This window comes from Passer domesticus, chromosome 4 (genome assembly GCF_036417665.1).
Source record: "Passer domesticus isolate bPasDom1 chromosome 4, bPasDom1.hap1, whole genome shotgun sequence".
In the NCBI taxonomy this organism is placed as follows: Eukaryota; Metazoa; Chordata; class Aves; order Passeriformes; family Passeridae; genus Passer; species Passer domesticus.
Window position 1 is genome coordinate 13,265,569 of NC_087477.1, and position 14,142 is coordinate 13,279,710.

A 14,142-nucleotide genomic window follows, 5' to 3' on the forward strand; every position below is an offset into this window, starting at 1 on the left:
TTTAGACATCAGTGTTTATGTGCAGCTCTGTTGCCTCTTTGTTTCCCCTTGACTTTCCATTAGATTTCGTGGAAGACCAAAAGTGTATGGGTAGGCTTGGCTCCACATGAGGTGTGTTCTGCCAGATGTACTTGCTATATTTGGCAGAACTTGAGGGGTTTACTGTCTCAGATCAGCTCATCCTAAGAGACCTTGCTAAGAAGGGAACATTTTGGCAGCTTTCGTACGTGATTTAGAGCTCCTGTTCTCACGTCACCAGACCCTGCAGGAGGAGAGATGTTTCACAAATGAACATTCTGCATTAATACCTGAGGAAAAAAACCTCACTCAGCAGAAAATGTATTTTGTTTTCTTTTCTCACAGTACTGTTAAAGACTAATATAATGCTTCAAGCTTTCATTATAAGATTCAAAAGATATTCTTCTGTGCTGTGTGTTTATTCAGAAGGGTGTCTTTGACCTGAATTTTAATTTCTTATTTAATCCTAATGTCTTACTTTAACCAAACATTATAAAAACTTGCTTAAATACCAGATTCAGAGTATATTTGTGCCTGCTGTCTGACAAATGGACACTTTGCTAATCAAAAAATCCCGAGCCTGACCTACAAAGAAATGAGTACAGTACTATTGCATTGTTTCTCACTGCCAAGCAGTGGAGATCCCATTCACACAGAGAAGCACACATTTGGAACAATTCTATCACTGCTGGAAAACCCTGACCATGTTTCATTGTGGAATAGATAAAATTTATGCACTCTCTCTGACCAGTTTTCCTTTTTAAATATCATTCCTCCTACAGGTCTACGATGCTGTTTGTTCTATCGCAATCTCAATTATAATATAGGAAACAATTGTTGCCAAAATTTTGCCTAAATTTCACCTGTTGGGATTCAGTTCTTTGGTTTTCAGCATATGTTATGTGTCTGCTGTTAGCCTGCATGGTCATGTGGAGCAAAGGGAGTAAATGTACATCTGGGAAAGTCTGGTTTTGTCAATGCTGTTATTGAGATGCTGTTATTGAGATACTCTGTAGCATTTTTCCAGCCCTTCCAACAGCTGTAGCTGTCTTTTTCATATTAAAAAAGAAAAAAAAGCCAAAAGAGAAATATACTGTACTCCATGCATTGATATTGCAAGTCCAACCAGTCACGTTTTCTTCTTTTCCTTTCTCTCTGACTGGTCAATTCAGAAAAGGAAGTCCAGTTCGAGTGTTCAGATGATGGTGAGGATCTTTATCGACAGATTTTTTTTCCTCCTGTGAAACATTCACACTTAGAAATCAAACAGTTGCATTTAGCTTTGTTAACTTACTGTGAGAACTGCAAGACTTTAAAGTACAACCTTGTGAATTTTAAGCCTGCAGTTGCTATATGCCATCCAGAGTGAAATGTTCAGTCATTCTTTCAAGCAAGTCTTTACTTTTTTTTAACCTGGGGACCTAAAAAGCCAAAAAAGTAGATGTAACATCAGCCAATGCAGCTGTTCTTAGTAAATAAGAATAGTAACAAAATAGTAATCTTGTAACAGCCTTCTCTTTGTTTTTAAAACCTCCTTATTTAAAAAGCTAATAGTATTAACATTACAGTAAAATGTAACACAAAACAAGTTACACAGTGATATGGTACTGCATTAATTGAGTCACTTAGCCCAAGATGCCATGCTAAATGCTCAGGAGAAAAAAGCCAATTTCCCAGCCTTCCCACACTGGTTTCCCAGCTAGCTTGCTCCACAGCTCGGGGCTGTGTCCCAGAATGTCCCAGCTGACGGTCTCTTAACTGTCCTTCCTCCTCAACCTGTTCTCCAGTCTTGTGCTCATTTGGCCTCCGTGACCCCGCACAGTAACTTCCTCTATTGCTGTTTCTGGTGGTTTTGAATGTGACCTTTGAGGTGTTCGTGAAGATGGGCTCTGCCTGCTGCTGCTGCTGCTGGCAGAGAGAAGGCAAAGGGCCCTCATCCACAGCTTTCACTGGGAAGCCAACTCTCCTTGGAAAGCAAAAACTGCTGGCCATGCAGTTATGTAGGTAAAGCCTCTGTTCCTTGGGTGAATGCAGAATTCCAGTGGCAGGAGCCACAGCATCCAAAGGAGGGGCACCAGGAAGGTGCAGTGTGGTTATTGCCAGGATCCCAAACCTGAAATGTGTGTTAACTCTTTGTCACAGAAGTAGCATGTGAAAGGTAAAGCGCCAAGACACGGACTTGATTTGTTAAAATATTTTCATATTCTATGGAAAAAAGGCCGATAATGATACTAGAGTTGTGCCCAGCTCTTTGGAGTGCATGTATGTCTGTCCTGCACTACTGTCACTCCTCAGAGAGTGAATTTTGGCAAGTGATGCAGCAATAAAACATTATCCTTCACAACAAACAGAAGGTCACTGGTTAAGCACAAATCAGTGTTGAAGGAACTGTTTCATATGACAATATTGTAATCCTTTTGGAGTGGTTTCCCTTTGCTGTTAAGCATACATGCAGGATGCACCAGGTGTTCCTAGATGGATGTCTCTGTTCTATGAGAGAGAAAACATGTACAGCTTATTGCTGTTTTCTCACAAAGTTTCAAAGGGTTTTACCAAGTTCTGTTTACATGGAAGAAATAACTGTATTTTGAATCACATTTTCTCTCTCTCTTCCTGATGAGTGCTGGATTCTCAATATCTCACTGAAGAAGTTTTGAATAGATTTCCTGCAGTTTTCAGCAGTAGCTGTAATGGATATTGTTTCTTTTCATAGGGCTTTCACCAAGGGAGTATGGACCAAAGCCTGCTCTCCTTACTGAGGCAAAATTGGAATTGAACTTTGACTAACCTGTTTTCCTTATGTATTCAACCAAGGGCACTCATCTGTGATACCACTTGAGCTTGTGTATTAAGCTGCTACTGAATAGGACTGTATGAAATCTGGTGAAATCTTCATTTCTTTCCTTATGTTCTTCCTTTATGTCTATTCACTTTTTGCGAGGGTCTTTTTAATCTAGTCTCTCCATGACTACACTGACACAAAAATATGAATCTGTTGTTATGCAACTCGATATGCAAATTTTGTCTTGCTTGGAAGGTTTAGTCTGCTGTCAAGCAGCCTTGTTTGTGTTCCCGCTCTTCTACAGATCTCCAGTAGAACTTTCATTTACTGAAATGGATGAGGTTTTCTTTAAAGTAAGGACTCCAGAGTTCTGCCCATCTCAGAAGCCCATAAATATCCAAGCAAGTAAAATACTTGCCAGTACTTAGACCTCCCCATGAAAGACTTTATGCACAAAAGTGTTTATTCTCTCCCTGTCCTGACTTCAGAAAATCCTACAGCTTACAGCTGCAATTGTGCATAGAGAAATGAAATTTATTTGACAATAAGTAAGCCAAGTCAGGGCGTAATCACTTGCAACTCAATAATGACTCATGTGTTCTCTTTATGACAATTTCTGCAGAAAGACCATTGTTTAAAAGATAACTGCTCCTCATCCTCCTGCTGTAGAGCATCATGAACTTTGCTTTTAAATCAAAGAATATTATTTGTATTCTATACAGGAAAATAGTATCTATCAGAAGTATTATTAAATAACATCTAGTGTTAACATCATGTTCCCTGATTAACTAACAAAACTACTTTATATTCTTCAAAGCCAGTTAAATGCTGGTTAAAAATTAGAAAATTTGCAGTCTGCAATTCATTACTGCAAATCCTGTGGACATTTCCATAATTTAAACGTATCCTAAGTACGATTCACTTCAGCTGCAGGCTCAATTCCTGAAATCCACAAGTCAGCTGCCCTGCCTGGCCCAAAGTAAAATAATACTCATCAAGTGCTAAGGACATGGAGTCTGTGAATTGCATTTCTTTCCATTCCGTAAAGTTAATTACATTTTAGGAAAATCCATTAACAAAACAATTTCAGGCATTTCTGGTTTTGCTTTGCACACTTATTACTGAGTACTATGACTAGAAGGTTCAGTAGAACTTGGTTTTTTGGATTAAAGTCTTTTCAGATCATCTGCATCTATATACCTAGTTCTGCATGATGCTTTGGACCACCCTTGTTAAAATCAGACGTACCAAAATATACATAATATTTTTTCCTCACTATTGTTAGAGAGGAAAAAATACATCTTTCAAACGAGTTCTACAGTACTTGAATCTCGCTTCTTAGTGCATGTAAAGAGCAGCTCACTACATTATTTTTAGTATTTCTGTTCTTCCCATATTCCATAGTGTTAATGAAAGTAAATCTTCAAAAATGGATTTAAAGGATCGGATACTTCGAAACTTCCTGCTGAGCAGTTTAATTTGAATTAATATTTTGTTCAGATAAAAGCCAGAAGTTGTAGCACTGTGCTAAGCTTAAAAAGTATTGTGAGGACCTATATGTAAATTTATGTAAATTTAAACAGAGAGGTGCTGGTGGCTGGAGTGAGGCTGCAGGTACCATAGTGGGAAACCGGGTACTTGCAAGTCACAGTACCAGCACTGAGAAGCTGCCAGTGATTTTCTGCTAAAAATAGCACCAAAAAAGCTCAAGGGGCAGAAGTCTCTTCCTAGCATCAGTCACATTTATTCCAAAGTGGAATCAGAAGCCAGTAGAACAAATTACAGATTCTTGAAGTGCTACAAATACTCAAATGTTCTTTATGGTAGGGATAACTCATTAGAAATAAAGAGCTCTTGGGTGCAATGACCCAACACCACTGCATGTCACGAAATGACAGTGACTATTTAGGACTTTGTTGCAACCCGTATTAATTCTTTATTCTTCTTAGATGTGCTTAGCTGCTACTTAAGGGCTCTCTGCTAAGTGTCTCAGCTCAACTCATCCGTCCCTTACCTAGACCTTGGTGCAGGGCTCGGGCAGCGCGTGGGGAGGAGCTGCCAGCCAGCTCCCGGAGTTAGTGTCAGTGTTCCTGCAAGTTCCTAAGTTCATCTTTCTGTATTCTTTATTTCCATATCTATATCTATCTATAGATACCGATACCTGTCTATAGATGTTGTGTGCAGAGATATAGATACGGTGCCTACTGTGAGTTCTAAGGCCTGTCTGTTTCTGTTTTCTGCATACCTACAGATAAACAACAAAACCAACGTGGTAACCAGCCCCAAGGAAAATATTCCTACCCCGGCGCTGGTATACCTGGAATTTTCCTTCTCATGCTATCTGGAAGTTTTTGACTGTCTTCTGTTTGTTCTTCCTTTTTTTTTTTTCCTTCCCTCTTTTTGGCTTTTTCATGCATTTACTCTGTTTGCTTTCTAAAAACAGGTTTTGGAAAACCTTTTTGTTTGAATTATGCTGTCTTTTTTTTGTGAGGAAATCCGTTAGAGCGTGTTTATTGACAGAAAATGTTAAATGGAAGCTGGATGCGGTAGAGTCGTAGCATTTGTAACCATAGCTGAATTTTTTGCATGCTGTGCCAGAAAGTGAGTAGAATGCGCTTGGTGTTGCTCTTAGCTCTTTGCCTGATGACTGTTTCCACTTTCTAATGCTAACCTTTTGCACCAACAAAATTTTTTAAAACTTGCTCTATTATTTTCTCGGCTTTGTCTTAGTTAAAGTATTGACATCCAGGAGAGCTAACAGGATTATTACTAGGCTGCCATAAAACAGACCTTATTCAGATTTTCATTCCATGTTTCCTGAAACTCAGCAGGACTTTGCAAGATTTCTCTGGGATCAAGAGGCATCTAGAGCTAAACATTTTGCTTGTTTCTCTTCCATTTAAATCAGCAGGAGACATTATTCATTAATAAACTCTGCTAAGGACATATTACAAATCAAAGTGATGTTCCTGGATGTTTACTGCAGTCTGGCTTTTATTAATAGCCCTATTTCTAAGGCACCTGTGTATCACAGGGCTCACCAATGTAAATGCCAGTGCCAAAGTACATCATGTTGTGACTTGTTGTTTTCCATGGGCACATAAAACTTTGAAAATGGGGTAGTTCACACACATTTGGAAGCATTTTTCTTCTGCAATTTTTTTGAGCAGCTGACAGTGAGGCATGCACTAAGTTCTTCCTAAGACCAAGTTCCTAAGTCAGCAGGTTGTGTGCAGGAGTTTATGGCAGTCTGTTCCCAGACGGAGCCCTGCTCAATGGCCCATGCTGAAAGCACACTGACTAACTGCCATTTCAAAGATTATTGAACCTTTTTGTTCAAGTTAAAGAATTTGGGGAAATTACACTTTTACATGGCACAAAGCTCTCTCTCACTTGGATTTATGCAGCTCTGCCAAGGCAGGAGTTGAGGGCAATCCACGCATTCCAAACCATAGTAGTGTCTGGGGGTAGTCATCCTTAACCCTTATCAATTCCACTGTATTTCGATTTGATCACTTCATGCTAATACAAGCAAACATAATTAAAGAGAAGAAGTTATTAAAGCTTAAAGATTGGTGGCCGCCCTGCCTGTCCAGGTTCAGACAGGAAAGCCCACGGAGCATTTGGCCTGCTCCTGTCCAGAAGAGCCTCTGCAGGTCCCCAGAGCTTCAAAGCCCTGCGCACCCTGGTCCTGAATAAGGTCTCTGCATGCTGCTGCTTTAGGTGAGATGGCCTTTTTTGCTGGCTTGCTGTTGAGGAAATCTGTGTTAGAGACATCCAGTTTCACCCCCTGGCGACAGTTAACATTTGTTTTAACTCTTGTCAGTGTTCAGCATTTGTGAGCTGGCTCTTCTTGCGCTCCCTCACACCAATGAAAATGTATTTACCAATGGGAACTCTTTCTCTCTTTATTTTGTTCTCGCTCAGGAGCCCCAAACTACAGTAATCCACAACCCTGATGGAAATAAGGTATTCAGAAAGAATCAACTCCATCTTGCTTTTCCACACCACACATTCCATCCACTATTCCACAGCATACTAGGGCCATTCCAAGAATTTGCGAAGGAAAAATCTCATTCCTGCATTTGTTACACCCAGTGTGTCTCAAGCCTTTTCTCATCTGTGTCCATCTGCTGCGTGTGTCCTGCTGCTTCTGAGCTCCTGAAGCTCTTGGGGGAGTCGGTAGCAATGGGCAGAGCTCAGTGCCCTGGGCAGCCTGGCTCGGGGAGCAAGGGGTCTCTCTCATTTCAGCCAAAAATGCTGCAGTCTAAGGGAAACCTAAGAGTGCTGTTCTCAGAGTGTGGTGAGATGATCCCGGCCAGTTTTACGTGCAGTCATCACCCCAGACAAAGATGTCATTTCCATTTATTCCATCTGCTGTTTCTCAGCATGCTTATACACTGTGTCGTGATGTGTCTTTTGCACAGGACTTTGGTTTTCTTCCATAACATCACTGGGCAGTTTCAAAAAAAAAATTCACATTTCAAGTGACAAAGAGGTCTTTTGATTTTTACATGTTTTCTTCGTGCTCTTTTCTTTTTCTCATGTATTGTGATGTTTGCATCTGGCAGCTGATCCCTAAAATGTGTTTTGTTTTGTTTTTTTCATGCATGGACTTGAAAAGGGCCAGGAAATACCATCATTTACATTAACACATGTTCCTAGGTTTCCTGAAAAGGATTTATGCTTGAACAAGAATTTCACTGTTTGCAGTGCTGATTTAATTCACATCCCATTTATCTAGTCTTAACTCCCTGTGGTTATTTCATAAGAGAAGGATTGGATCTGAGTGACGACATAACGCATGCAGACATTCCTCAAGCATGGAAGTGCTGATGGTGTGTGTTGTGCTTGTGTGTCCCAGTCCTTTATGTCCCCTGCGTCTGTCCAGCACAGAACTTGTGTTTTCATGTAACTACTCTTTGAGCTCCCCGAGTTTAAACTCATAGGCCTCCAGCAGCCTGTTTGAACAGCAGGCTGATCTTTATCGCTGAAGTCCACTAAAGCCCAGAAAACCCAGATAAAATATTGGCACGACTACATCTACTTGATTTTATTACATTATCTCAACAACTGAGATACTCAGTGTCCCAAAAGGTCACAGCAAACAAACAAACCCCTTAATGTGGAGAGTTCCTCCTAAATTTATCTGAAAGACTGATCCTTGTAGTCACTGTGGCAACTGGAGTGGATGCTTCAGTGTTAGAGGCTACATCTGCCCTGTGAGCTTTGCATGGTGTTTACAGCTCATATTTGTGTGAGGTTTTTGTTCACTTGTGAGTACTTTATCTAATATTTGAAGTGCTAGAGCATGATATGTCCATGTAGAGTGGAATGTCTAACACAGCCAGGGCAGGGACAGCATGGTGGCTTGTTCAATTTTGTTTGTGTGTGACTTAATTCCTCTGGTTTGACTTATCAATGCACATTTGGGTTTGGAAGGTCTGTGTAATGCATTAGCCCTCTTGAATGCTCCTTTGGCTCAGCCTTGTGAGGACACAGTAAATGAGGGGCACTGGCAAATTTACCTTTCATTATGTAATTCTCAAATCCTTTAAAGAATTAAATACAATACCAGTCCTGTCTTCTCTCTAAGATGAAAAGAGATCAGTTAATATTTTTTGTTATTGAGCTGCAAATTAAAAAAAAAAAATTACTTTTCAAGAAAGTATGGAGATGAGAAAAACATCTAGCTTAAAACTTTCCAGCTCTCTGCAGCTGTTAGATTTGACAGTGCCCTGTTGAATTTGCCCATTATATTTCATGTTTCTGGTAATTAAGGAAAGACTGAGATACAATATCCTTGCCTTTTTAAGTGTCATGGCTTAAGAATGAACTGTCTGACAGATGAGTCATTCCTCTGCTTGACTGGTTGGTTGAAGAATACTGCTACAAAGATGCCTTAGTTTGTCAAAGTTCTTAACATATGTTCATCAATTCTACATCTCCTTAAAAAAAATCACAAAAACCAATATAAAAATTAGATCATCTGATCCAATATGCTTCAGATCACTGTCATTTGAATATACATTGCATAAGTCACACAAGCAGGAAATCAGTTGTAAATTGTAGCTTGCAGAAGCCTGCATATTTGGAAGGTGGAATTGGAATGGAATGACTTATTTTGCACAGTTGGTTTAATCACTAAGCTTAAAATGGCAGGCACTCCTACTTGGCTGAGGTAATTAATACATTTCAGATGGACTTTGTAGAGTTGGATGTAAAAAAACCAAAACTTTCCTGTAGATTCCTGTGAAGTAAAAGCATCAGAGTGCAGGAATTGTGTTTCTGTTCCCTCCTGTGGAGAATGGCAATGTTTGACATCCATTTCAGGTGGAAATGTCTCAATCAGTGTGTGACCATTTGTTTGTGAATGGCATCCCACCTTGCTTCAAGGCTTTGCATGATTCTTGTAACTAATCCTGTCATTATCCTAGGCACACAAATAAGGCTTGCCTTGTTTTATACATTTGACTCATATTTACTTCTCAACAGGAATCAACAGAGAGTTCCAACACGACCATCGAAGATGAGGATGTGAAAGGTATGATTTTATGTTGGAAATGTTTGGAGAAGCAGTAACATGAGTTTTGTGGGTGTATTTCAGTAGGCCATTAAACACAGAAACCCCTAACGAATCTTAGGAGACAATAGTGGTTTTCCTGTTTTAGAAGAAATTACTTTTGACGTGTTTCAGACTTAACTGTAACTTTTCAGTTCCCAAAACACCATTTCCCATGATGTTTTGGGATTCAGAGTATCAAGTTACTGCTTTTTGACTAAGATATTAGTTCCAGTAGTCATAGAAGTAGGTTATAAATGTCTAAGTCAGTGCTTTGTAACTTCTACTTAGATTATGTTTAGCATGCACTTGTGTTTTGGGTTTGGTTTTGTTTTGGTTTGGTTTTTTTCATGTCACCATTTTTATTTTTATTCTGTTCAGATGCCAGTGTATTTTTTGGTTTCCTTTTGTTCTGTCCATACACTTATTTTAATCTTCTTTTATTCTTTAAAAAACTGACATCAAAACTTTTTTATAAACCTGGTTTTGTAGCTTCACAGGTATTTGTTTCCATTTTTCCCTGCTCTAAACATTATGCTGTGCTGTTACACATACCTATTTCAATAGCATTATGTTTTAAAATACAAAGGGCTTGAAAAAGGGAGTATTTGGTTTGTATGTCTTTGATTCACAAAATAGGCTAGCTTTTGGCCTCAAAGAACAATGGTGTATGTACAGGTTTAACGTGGGCCAGAGGTGATAGTGAGATAAAACAGGGAGAATGGATGCAACAAGGTGCTGGTGGTGGTTTGAGTTACTGTAAAAGGAGAGAACAATTATAGGGATCTGCAGCTGATGCATTGGAAAATACAGTGTAATTTGCCTTTAATCATAATGCTTTGTATTTCTTTCTTCAAACTATTTGATGTAGTTTAACAACTAAGTTTATGAAATGAATAATTTAATTATAGGGCCTCTGTATGATGATGTAATGTAGTGTTATTACAGTAGCGTTTTTAGAAAATTCTGTCTGAAGCTTACAACACAGAATTGTACCTCAGGGGATACAATTGTACAAAAAAACAACAATGAAAATTATGCGCCTAATTATTTTAGATGATTCTGCAGTATCATAGTTAAGAGCAAGTTGGATGGCTACAATATATGGTATTCCCAAACCAGAAAAGGGGTCATGTAGGAAGCACAGGTCTGAGGAACAAGATCCTGTTTGTGTCTTTCCCTGCAGTGTACAGGGATTTAATTTTCTGTTTGTTTAAAAGACAAATATAACCTCTCTCTTATTAATTGTTCATGAACTTATTTGTTTTTCCCTTTTTAGTATTCCTTTCACATGTCCCATCTTTCCTCTGGAGGCTGTTGTTCATACTGTTTTATTATAAATTAAAGCTAACAGTGCCCCCAGGGTCTAATTTGTAGAATGATTCAGGGAATAGGCAGTCCTGCATCCCTGGCACCCATTAGAAGCTCAAGCTTCCTGTCCTAGCAAGGCACTTAGGAAAGATTTCCCCCCCACACCAAGCTTGACTCCTGGATGTATGTTTTGTAGGAGAACAGTGAGAAAGCTGTTCTCTTGTCAGCAACAGCCACTGGAGATAAAATACTGATAGGAACAAATGGATTTCAGAGGCTGGAGAGAGAATTCTCCAGGTTCTTACATGTATGCTCAAGATGACTCAAGATGTTTGTCACCACTTTTGAGACCTAGAAGGAATGCTTTGCATTTAGATGATAAAGTACGTTTATTTAAGACCTTTTTGCTTTTTGTTGCAGCATGGAGTACAGCATGGGAAGAGGCTCTGTCCTTCCTGGGAAGGAGCAGGGGGCTGTGGCTGTAACTGAGCAGCAGTATTAGTATGTGTTTTATGGCATTGCAGTGTGATCCACACCTCCCAGGGAATGGCTCTGCAGAGGCTGTGTGCATTATGTATGCCAACACTGTGCCTGCACTGCACAGACAGGGCCAGGGCCCCTTCCTTTGTGCAGCCTACAGGGGCTGCAAACATCCAGCTCTGCATCAGGGGCTTTGTTCTTCGGGCTTGATTTGCCTCTTTGCAGAGGTGTGGCTCCCCAGGTCTGTTTTGGGGTACAGCATCCCCAGCACGCTCGTGTCTTGTGGGAGCCAGTGCATGTGCGTGTCTGTGCCAAGTGTTAGGAATGTTAGGATTCATTAAGACAGGGAGCAATTAAAAATGTCTTACATCTCCTATCATTAATGTATCCTTAGGATCAAATTCTCCTCCTGTCTGTCAGAGATGCACAGAGCATTCTCCTCCTGTCAGGATCTCACCCTGTTTTCACTTTTGAAGGCAGGTATTTAACTTGAAGACAGCAAAATCAGGCTTACTTTTAATTTTTTATTTACTGGAAATCTTAGCGTCTGTAACTTTGCCTTGTTTATGTATACACTTACCTCTTTCAGGACTGGAACATATTTATTTTAGTAGAAAGAGTGCTTGCCAAACAACAGTGAGCTTTAATAACTCAAGCAATAAGCTAATTATATTATTTGAGTCTGAAATGACTTGGAGCTGTAGTTCAGGTTCCTTGCTAAGATAAATTTCTGACATTAACCATCGATCATGGGCTTATCTGCGTGACAGTGATCCTTCCTAAATATGACAGGAGCAGACAGGAAGAACATGCTGAGAACTGGACTGTAGGCAATGCCTTCTTCTGGGATTGCTTGTGGGATTTCTTCTTCCTGTAGTAATGAGACTGGAACTACTACTGGGCAGCATCTTTGTAATATGGGTGTGATTTTTCAAGTAATGCTATGGAATAGCACCATTATTTTTGTCCACAGACTTTCAGAAAGTTGAGTTGTTAAATTTAGCATAGACAGGAGATCTGAATTTCTCATGGTGTCTTTTTGCCCCCAGAGACAAATTAACAAAGGCATTAGTAAGAATGATGCTTGGCAATGGGGAATTGCTGAGCTGTAAGGCACTTACAGATTTGACAAGTTGTGATTTAGCTGTGCTGCTTAATACATCTGGAAGGTATATTGCCTCGAAATACTTAATGTATTTGTAATTAATTTTATACTTGTTGGCCTAACTTGATTTAACAGTAGAAAGAAAGCGGTTTAAACTATTTCTTTTGGAATATACATTCCTTAAAAGTCATTCAAATTTCTAAGAACAGTTTTTCCAAAGCTCTTTCAAAGCCCTTTGTATCTGAGTACCAGATACAGGGGTAAATCTGCGCTGGCATCTGAACAGAGTCACTCATACCTACGACCTTTACAACTGTTCTTTGGTACCCACACTGCTCCTGAAAGTACATCATTAACATTGTTTTTGTGCTCAAAGATTTTCTAAGTTCTTGCTGCTTCTAATTAAATTATCATTATTTTTCTTTTGGCCTTCTTTTTTTCTTCCTTCACATGTACTTGACCCTCACACAGCTTTCACAAAGGAGGAGGACATGGAGAGGTTGAGTTCCACCCACCACTCCTCCTCTTCCATTGCTTCTTCATCCCACTGGTCACCACCCTTGCCGTGCCCCAGAGGCCGCTCCTGCTGCCAGTGCCTGCTGAGGAGTCTGATCACACTCTACCTCTTCATCTTTGTTTGTTCATATGTTGTGTTTCTTTCCATCAATTCAGCGGGCAAGTCCATGAGAAATGCAAACTCAGAGAGTCAATCGCTTGAGTCTGAGCTCTCCCACTCCACTCCTTCCTCTGTACTATGTAAGTTGAGAGACTCATCTGTCAGATGATCTCCTGTGTCTCTCCTCTTCCCTCCCCATCATCTGACAGAAGCTCAAAAAAGGTCCATTTCTGTGATCTACCTGATCTAGGAATGACCTGTGCTTAGCCTTTACAAAAGTAAAATTTTTAGGTATTTTTTCTTGTTATTAATTGTAAAAATATTTTCATCAGCTGTAACTGCAGGATAAATATGTCTGTATTTCAGACAGCTGTATCTTGCAGGAATAATCTTTGCAGTAGTTTTCAACTTAGGGAGAGAGATTTGCTTCACCTCTTGCTTGGATCCTGGATAGGGCCTCAGCATTAATTACCTGTCACATTTATTATATCAAGTTCCTTTCTTGAGCATCCCCATTGATATATCAGCCTTGAGGCTGCTGTGGCAGGTGTTAACTTGCAGCATTGATAGGACAACTGGGAGATGTCCTCCTCTGCTCAGGAGATCTCTGATGGTTGGTGGCCAACTGACAGTAAAGGAAATCTCCAGTGTTAAAATATGAGAGGGGAAGGGCATATTGTAGATTGGTAGAATTTAAAAGACCTGGGTAGAGCATTTCTTGTTTGTAAATGAACTCAGAAATTCTTCAGAAATTCCTTGGAGGAGTGAGACCTTGTGAGTTGAAACAGGGAATGGCTTCCTGGGAATGAGGGTTCTGCTTGCCAGATTCTGATCCTGCAGCCAGTGTGTGTCAGGATAGTTGCACTGGTGAGAAGAATGGGAATTTGCACAGATAAAACTGAGATCCAGGAAGGCCCTTGGGAACATGGGCTGTGTGTTATTGGCCTGAACCTGATTTTAAACATGAGTGGAATTTTTGGTGGGGTCAGCTAGTGCAGGTGGGAGGAGCCAGTTCCGGAGGGGATGAGCTGTCTCCAGTCACGGCTGCTGCCAGGATATGCCGAAAGCCTGGCTTCATTCTGGGGTTGGAGTGGGATAGGCTCTGTCAGTGTATGGGTGAGTGTGTATCAAACTAAAGTACAAATACTGCCTGCACAAACGGCCCAGAGGCAGGGAAAGGAGAGGAATTAATGGAGATCATGTGTAACATGGAGGTTTGGCACGTCAGTGCGCGTGCCATGAGGCTTTATTCCATCCATGGTGCATAC

At 40.2% G+C, this 14,142-nt stretch overlaps 1 protein-coding gene across 18 annotated transcripts in view; it reads left to right on the top strand.

Moving 5' to 3' along the window:
* The window catches only part of CAMK2D (calcium/calmodulin dependent protein kinase II delta), a 121,492-nt gene that overhangs the window by 93,709 nt on the left and 13,641 nt on the right, over positions 1 to 14,142 (top strand). For 6 of the 18 annotated variants that reach the window (XM_064416040.1, XM_064416039.1, XM_064416038.1 and 3 more), the window contains 4 exons: positions 1,191 to 1,223; positions 5,052 to 5,111; positions 6,728 to 6,769; positions 9,296 to 9,344. In XM_064416040.1, coding sequence (XP_064272110.1) covers positions 1,191 to 1,223; positions 5,052 to 5,111; positions 6,728 to 6,769; positions 9,296 to 9,344 — 184 coding nt within the window. The remainder of the gene's footprint in view (positions 1 to 1,190; positions 1,224 to 5,051; positions 5,112 to 6,727; positions 6,770 to 9,295; positions 9,345 to 14,142) is intronic. The other 12 variants (XM_064416046.1, XM_064416042.1, XM_064416044.1 and 9 more) reach the window with 3 other exon arrangements.